General features: G+C 29.3%; 1 protein-coding gene across 1 annotated transcript; it reads left to right on the top strand.

Annotated features, from left to right (window-relative positions):
* The first annotated feature begins 4,843 nt into the window (after nt 1–4,843).
* Nucleotides 4,844–7,004, top strand: LOC124912046 (F-box/WD-40 repeat-containing protein At5g21040). The gene is made up of 2 exons (XM_047452602.1): nt 4,844–4,991; nt 5,151–7,004. Exon 2 carries the CDS (start codon nt 5,211–5,213, stop codon nt 6,807–6,809), a length of 1,599 nt encoding a protein of 532 aa, XP_047308558.1. The 5' UTR covers nt 4,844–4,991; nt 5,151–5,210; the 3' UTR covers nt 6,810–7,004.
* Nucleotides 7,005–8,864: the final 1,860 nt, after the last annotated feature.

The following is an 8,864-nucleotide window of genomic DNA, read 5'->3' as shown; positions in this document are numbered from 1 at the left end:
CTTTTAATTCTAAAACAAAAGAAATAATTAAATTTTTTTATTATATATTGATTTATATATATATATATATATATATATATATATATATATATATATATATATATATATATATATATATATATATATATATATATAACCTTAAACATTATTCCTTAATTCTCTTTTGATTTATAATATATATTATATATTATTTAATCCCTTAACAACAAATATCAACCGTCGATTTAAAACGGTCAATTTAAAACAGAGAATTTCTCCCTTTAACAAGAAAATCTAAACCTTTAACGAGAAAATCTAAACGATAATCTAATTATCCATAAATCTAATTATATTCTTTATTCAATTATACCATATTACCAAAAAAAACAATATATCCAAATATTCATTTTAATTCAAATATAGAAAATTCAAATATTCATTTTAGATTTTAAGATCTTATCTTATTATTCCAAAATCATGAGAGAGAAAATTTAATTTTAATTCAGAATATATAAAAATAGATATATATATATCTTTTCAATTAAATTTTTTATTAAAATTATCAAAATCAATATATATTCCTAATTTTGATTGAAATTTTCTGGCGAGGATCGTTAGGGTCGTTTTCTTGTTGAAAGACTATTATGGATTGGTGCTAAAGTAGTCATCGTGTTGGGGGGAATTAATACTTTTGTCTTTTAGGAAGTGAAGGAGACGGTCGAACACTAGGATTCCCCAATATTTTCCACGAACCTACTTCCGTGACCGAGACCTGTGACCTGTGTTTGAGTCGACTCGACTCACTCGCCCAGGCCCAAAACCTAGTTTTTCTTTTCGACCCATGCCTAGAAGACAGACCAACATCCGGCCAAGCCCATGCCCAAAACGCGGCTGACCAAAGTCCATAAATTGGTCCAATGGCTTTAAGAACGTTTTATTTATTTGTTTGTCATGTTTAATGCCTTGAATAAATAAATAAAAATAATAATAATAATGAAAAGTAGTTAAAAAATAATTATTTTTAACAAAAATATATTTTTTCTTATTTCCATTAGAGGGCCATTTAACTCATTTTAAACATTTAGCTATTATTTTTCACACAAGACTATAAAAATTCCAAAAACATTGTGGATTGATTAATCTAAAGCTATAAAATTTATTTATAAATATAATAAATTTCTAAATCTCTATGAATTATTTTCTCGTTTTTTTTTTCATGTTCAAAGCATTAAAGTAAACAATTATTATTGTTTTTTAAAATATTATTGTATATATAATTATTATTACCTTTAGATTTAGTATTACGGCATAAGTTAGATATTTTAGACCGATTAAATTTTGACAAGAACAATTAATTAAAATAAGTGTAAAATATTTCTAATAAATGATTTATATTCAAAGAGATTTATATCTTTATATTTATTTCTAAAAGTTGAAAACAACATTTTTCGGGGCGGAAATTTTAAATGTGTACAAAGATTGATTGAGATTAGTGGTTGGTTTGTCGAAAAGGATAAAGAGGCGTGTAAAAAAATGTAAGGTCACTAGATAAGAGGTCAATTGTGATTGGTGAATGATTTAGCAGAGATAAGAGGCGTGTGAAAAAGTGTGAGGTCACAAGACGAGAGGTTGATTGAGATTATGATTGGTGTGGTTGGTATGGAGATGGATAAGAGGTTTGTGGAAGTGTGCGAGGTCATGAGATGAAAGGTTGATTGAGATTAATTGTTGATTTGCTAAAGTGGGGGTAAAAGAGGTCGTGGTAAAAGAGATAAGAGGTTGGTAAAAAAGTATATATTGTTAGTTAAAATATACGAATGAGATGTTGATTGACCAAAGTGTGAAAGTGTGTGAGGTCACGAGATTAAAGGTCAATTGTGATTGATAGATAATTTGTCGAGGAGGATAAATAGGCGTGTGAAAAAGTATGAGGTCACGAGATGAGAGGTCAATTAGTATTGGTCGTTAATTTGGCGAGGGATAAAAAGTGTGTGAAGTGTGTAAGGTCACGAGATAATATGTCGATTGAGATTGGTGCTTGATTTGTCAAAGTGGTGGTAAAAGTGGCCGCGATAAGAGGGATAAAAGGTTGTTAACAAATGAGAGACATTTGTGGTTAAAATATATTAATTAAGATGTTAATTTGACCGAAGTATGAAAGTGTGAGGTTACGAGATGAGAGATCGTTTGAATTGTAGTTGGTTTATCAAAGTGAGGGGGGGGGGGGGAGAGGTCACTGTAATGATATGAGATGATTGAGGTGCATAATGATCAAAGTGAGGTAATAAGATTAGTAATATGAGAGATTCATTAGTAAACAAAGAATATTGGTGGTTAAATATATGAATAAGATGGTTGGTTGACTGAAGTGTGAAAGTGAGGTCATAAGATAAAAGGTTGATTATACTTGTGGTTGGTTTTCCAAAGTGGGGGTAAATAGGTCACCATAATGATATGATAGTTGATGTACAAAATACTCGAAGTGAGGTCATAAGATTATTAATGAAAAGTTTATTGGACAACAAAGAATATTTGTTGGTTAAATATGTACATGAGATTGTTGGTTGACCGAAAAAGTTAAGTGAAAGAAGGTCGGTGATGATGAAATTGTTTGTTTGTCAAAAGTGAGGGTAAAAGATGTTGGTACTGTTGAGATGGTTGGGTACATAAGTGAAGTCATAAGATTAGTAATATGAGAGGTAATCATGGAAGAAATGATATTTGTGGTTAAATGAGACAGTTGGTTGATCAAAAAATGATGGTAAAAGGTTGAAGAGTAAGAGTTCAGTGAGATGATGAGATAAATTTAAATGAATATTTTCTTATCAATTTTTTTTTAATAAATAACGAAAACAACCATGAATGAGAGAAAAAATAAGACCACTAGTCTACCTCAACCACTAAAGTCCTTAATGTTTAAACCATAAATGTTGACGACGAAAAGGATAAAGAAGGCGATGAAAACAATGATGACGATAAAATTGTTCCAACTATCGGAACCCCTTTTGTTGAGACCATAAATACTGTCAACTAAGAGAAGGAAGACCACAAAGATGACGACGATAATGACAATGAAGATTATGACTACGACGACAACATTAATTTGAATTTTATTTATCATTTAAATGCATTGTGCTAGATTTTTTTATTAATATTTCTCTAAATAGTAAAATTAATAAAAAAAGATGTAAATAAAAAAAATAAAAAATAAAAAAACTGAAATTAAAAAAAATCAAATTTACACCGTATCAAAATTAATAAATAATATATTTTAATTTTATAGAAAAAATCATTAAGATATTGTAAGAAACAATATGAAAATTAAAATAAAATAAAAAATGATGAATTATCCCATAAAATTAGCGTCTACATTAAAAGGAGAATAATTTAAAAAAAAAATTCTAAATAGACGTAGATTTCAAAAATATATCTTAACTTTACCTTTCTTATATCCCGTCATTCAATTAATTAAACAACTATTAAAATATTTTTATTTTAAATTATTTTTTTATTATTATATATTAATCTTTTTTTAATTTTTTTTATCAAAATATTATATATAGTACTCAAAATAACCCTCATCATTATTTTAAAATAATACATATTATAATTTTAACTTAAATCTAAACAAGGCCAAAAGTTCCAATATTTCCCAATATTTTGTTTTTTTAGTGATAAAATATTTAATTTTTGGTCTTTCTAAATTAATTTATGTTATATCCAATTTCAAACAATTTTTCTCTATATTACTTTTTCATTTACATTCACAAAATACACACATTTCTCTCTAAATCATTAATTAACCTTTTAATCACATATTATTTTACACTAAACTCACTTATTATTTTAGTTTATAAATATATATATATATAATTAAAATTAATAATACATATATTAAATAAAATATATTATATAATTTTTTTTACTTAATTTTAAAAATATAATATATATAATTAAAATTAAACATTATAAATTAAATAATTTAAATAAATATTATAAACTAAAATACAATACATTACCTACACCTATAATATTATATATTAAAATAAAATATATTATATTATATAAATATTAAAATAAAACTATATTATATAAATATTAAAATAACACATATATTTTAATTTACTTAATTTTATAAATATAATATATCTAATTAAAACTAAACACACTAAATTAAATAATTAAAATAAATATTATAAATTAAAATAAAATACATAACATAAACCTTAAATAAAATAAAATAAACTAAACCTTAAATAAATTATATAAACCTTAAAATAATTATAAAAGTATCAATTAAAAAACCTTAAAACAAAATAAATTACATAAACTTTAAAATATTTATTAGTTTTTACCTAAAATATAGGTATTATTTTAATATTTATGTAATATATGTATTGTTTTAATATTTATAAAATATGATATGTTTTATTTTAATATATAATATTAAAATTTTATACAATGTATTTTATTTTAATGTATAATATTTTATTTTAATTTATGATATTTATTTGAATTATTTAATTTAGAATGTTTAACTTTCATTATATATTATATTTATAAAATTAAGTAAAAATAAAATATATGTGTTATTTTAATATTTATATAATATATTTTATTTTAATATATAATATTAAAATTTTTTGTTTTTATTTTATTTTAGTGTATAATATTTATTTAATTTATTAATTTTAATTTTAATTATATATATATTATATTTATAAAATTAAGTAAAAATATAATTTAGTGTGAAAAATAATAAATTAATTAATGATTTAAATAAAGAAATATATATATTTTAGAAATGAAAAGTAGAATATAATGAAAAAATTGAATTGAAAGGTGGATAGAATAGAATAGGAAATTGGTTAGGTCTCCCTCTCTCCCTCTTTGTTCCCTTAACCTCCTAACAATTTCTATCTTCTTCTTGAAGAAGCCCTAATCCTTATAATTTGTGCTTGCAATACGGTCCCCCGTCGATCGATCGATCGATCGTCATTTCAATCTCTGAGGTAATCCTTCATTCAATCCTCTTCTCCCTTTTCTTTGTTTCCATTTTCTCTTTCTTCTTCGACTTCTCCCCCTCATTTCCTTCGGTTAGAATTCTTTTAGGTGATTTACTTTCAGAAAATTAGAATTGTTTTGATAATCTATTAGGGTTTGTTGTCCTGAAAATTCAACTCTCTTCGAGGTAGGTCTGAGATTCTTCTTAGTTTAATCCACCATATTTTATGGCATTTCAATGCCCGAAACACAATCAGGTTGAACCGTCGAAGAAGATTTCAGAAAGAACCCTCGAAGATTTCAGAAAGAATAAATGCGTTGATAATAATAACCAGGAACTGCTGAGATCTGATTTCCAAACTAGTATCCCAGAAATTTCCGCCATTTTCCCTCCCTCCATTGCTGACCTCCCCCCTGCATTAATATCCGAGATTCTCAACTGCCTTGATCCAAAAGAGCTTGCTGTAGTCTCCTGCGTGTCTACTTCTCTCTATAGGATTGCTTCTGATCAGCGGGTCTGGAAAGAGTTCTACTTCGAGAGATGGGGGCAACCCATAACCCCATCCCACATGGGCTCTGGCTCTGGTTCTTCATCTTCATCATCGATGATGTCCGATGAGAAGACATGGAAGGAGCTCTTTGTGGAGAGGGAATTTCGTAGCAAAACATTTCTTGGACGGTATAATGTTGATGTTTTGTATGGTCACACAGAAGCGGTTCGGACAGTTTTCCTCTTAGCTTCAAAGAAGCTTTTGTTCACTGCAGGTTATGATTCCATCGTCCGAATGTGGGATATTGAAGAAGGGTTAGCGATTACATCCTCTCGCCCGCTTGGTTGCACTATAAGGGCGGTTGTTGCTGATTCCAAAATTCTCATCGTTGGTGGAACCGATGGATTTGTACATGGATGGAAAGCGGAAGAAGGATTGCCTTACTTGTTTGACCTTAAGAGTTCTCGAAACCAGACAACTGAATTTCGCCTTTGGGAACACGAAGGACCTATAACTTGCCTTGCTTTGGATATAACTAGAATCTATAGTGGTTCTTGGGATATGACTATTCGCGTTTGGGACCGTTCTTCATTGAAATGCCTACACGTGATGAGACACAATGATTGGGTATGGAGTCTCGCCCCTCACGACACAACAGTTGCAACTGCTTCCGGCTCTGACATCTACATTTGGGATAGTAACAACGGTTGTCGAGTTGGAGTCTTTAGTAACGCCCATTTAGGCGGAGTTTACTCCTTAGCCCGTAGCCATACCGGGAAGCTCCTTTTCACCGGAGGAGAAGATGGTTCTATACGCATGTTTGAGATCAACAATTCCCATTGCCCTAAACCGATTGCGAAGTGGATACCTCACGCTGGCCCCGTCTACTCGCTCGCGTTTGAATTCCCATGGCTTGTCTCTGCATCAAGCGACGGAAAGCTCTCGCTTATCGACGTTCGGAAGCTTCTAAAACCGTCAAAGAAGATTGGGTTGGCGAAGAATAATGTGGAGCCACCTCAGAGGATGTTGAATGGATTTGGTTGTAATTTGTTTGCAGTGGATATCGGTTATGATCGTATAGTTTGCGGAGGGGAAGAAGGGGTTGTTAGGATGTGGAATTTCTCCGGAGCGTTGGAGAGCGAAAGGAAAGCTCGAGCTTTGAGAGGGGTACGGTTGGAGAATAGGATGAGGAGGCGTAGGGTTCAACACGAGATGAATCGGAAAAGTGGTCGGAGTGATCATCAATGTTCGGTGGTGGCGGGGAAAAAGAATCCGATTAGTAGCGATAGGAGCGGGGTTTGGTTGAGTAAACGCGGGATTAGTGGTAAAAGTTGATTTGATTGAAGTTAACTCTTTAATAATTTGGTTTTATTTTTTATTTTATATTTCTTGGATGAACTTGTTCTTTGTTTGGTTATAATTGTTAATGTGTTAAAAACAAATAGAATTTGATTTGATGATTAGTAAGAAGTTCTCATTACCATTGTATAATATCTCCTTTGTTAACAATTTAGGCATTGACCTTGTGTACTATGCATAACCCTAGTATGTAATTTGTATATATTATCGTTTCTTTGTAACTTAATTATTGGTATGTAATTGGTTTTATTATCGTTTCTTTATAGCTTTAATAATGTTCTTTATATTCCATTTGTATGTATTTATTAAAACATGGGTTTATGATCCGAATATGGGTCCGCATAAGATTTGATCAGACCGTGATATTGTAATATATCTAATGTAGAGAAAATTTCTAAAAAGTAAAATTAAATAAAAAATCACATCATGACCTCTTGTTTACATCAATTTATATTTCCTGGAACTAGCTTATTTGAGACTATTATATTTATATTTATATTTTTATTGATTTTAATAAATATAAATAAATGATACTCTGAAACACAGAAAATTTGACAATGCCCGGAAAAGGAAAAGAATGAATTTTGATGAATAGTTTATTAAATTGATAATGTTATTATTGGGCTTATATCCGATTTACACAACTTAGGCCATTGTTTAAAAAAAAAATTCAAATAAAATTAAATTTTCAATCAATCATTTCTTAACAATCACATCACTCATTTCATTAATCAAAATACTAAAATATCATTTATTTTAAATTATTATTATTTATTTTATTTATATAAATCAAGGTATATTCTTACCAAAAATAATTATCTTCTCAAAATCACCACAAATCATTATTTTTTTCTCCCTCTAAATTTTAAATAAACTCCCAATTCAAACAAGGCTCTAGTCCAAAATGCCCTCAGATATATATTCTCTCTTTCACTTCCGGCTTGTCAATATCCGCCGATCAAAACCGCTGCAATCTCACACATTTCATCTACGCCACTCAATAAAATCCAACCATCCACGACGGTAAGAATTATAAAATAGTGTTTAGAAAGTTTGATGTGTTTTTTATGTATTAATAGAAGTTCAAGGACTATTGTAACTTTATCCCTTTTATAAATGAGAAGTTTTCTAATGAAATAAGTCGTGATTTTTATTCTCAATCTTCAAGATTCTCTTTTCCTTATCTTGGGTTTTAAACCCTAACTCAAAGAAACAAACGATTTCCATATTAGAGTAGGAAAACTTTGAAGAACAAGAAGTTGAAGATAAAGAAGAAGCGTTCAACAATAGTTCTTCGTCGTCAACCGATTATTCACAAATTGGAGATATAGAAGAAACGACTAACGATAGTTCTTCATCGTCGACTGATTATTCGCTAATCGATCAAATAATGGCCTGCAAGAAGCGATATGATAATGATCCATTGACGATTCAAAACTCGGACAACACAGAGGCTATAATCTGTACCACGATATTCAATGGTACAAATTACATTGGATGGAGAAGCGATATCAGACTAGCTCTTGAATCAAAATCAAAACTAGGATTTATTGATGGTACACTGGTTGTTCCAAAAGATGCTGAAGATTTTGATAGATGGAGAAAGATGGACAGCTTGGTAAGATCTTGGATTCTGCCGTGATCACCCTGTCAATCACGATATATGTTCCACAATAATAGTTTCGTAGAAGAGAAAAGAGCAGAACAGAGTAGGTAGAAGAACAAATTGGATAGAAGAATAGATTGATAAGAGAACAGATTGAATAAAAGAATAGATTGATAAAAGAACAGATTGAATAGAAATTGGGAGTTTAGGGTTAGGGTTACCAGGAACGACGACTCTGGTAATTAGAAAGAGAAAATATAGCAATTAGAATATCAAAAATACAATACCCTCTCCTTGACAATTCTAACCTTATTTATAGACTAAAAAATTATAAAATAGCCCCTAAAAGATATAACCACTTTTATTTCAGCCCTAGTCCAACTCAACAATATCGGTAATAGAATTCTCATTGTTGTGAATATTAG

Source organism: Impatiens glandulifera, chromosome 8 (assembly GCF_907164915.1).
Source record: "Impatiens glandulifera chromosome 8, dImpGla2.1, whole genome shotgun sequence".
Taxonomy (NCBI): Eukaryota; Viridiplantae; Streptophyta; class Magnoliopsida; order Ericales; family Balsaminaceae; genus Impatiens; species Impatiens glandulifera.
This window is presented reverse-complemented; position numbering and strand designations above follow the sequence as displayed.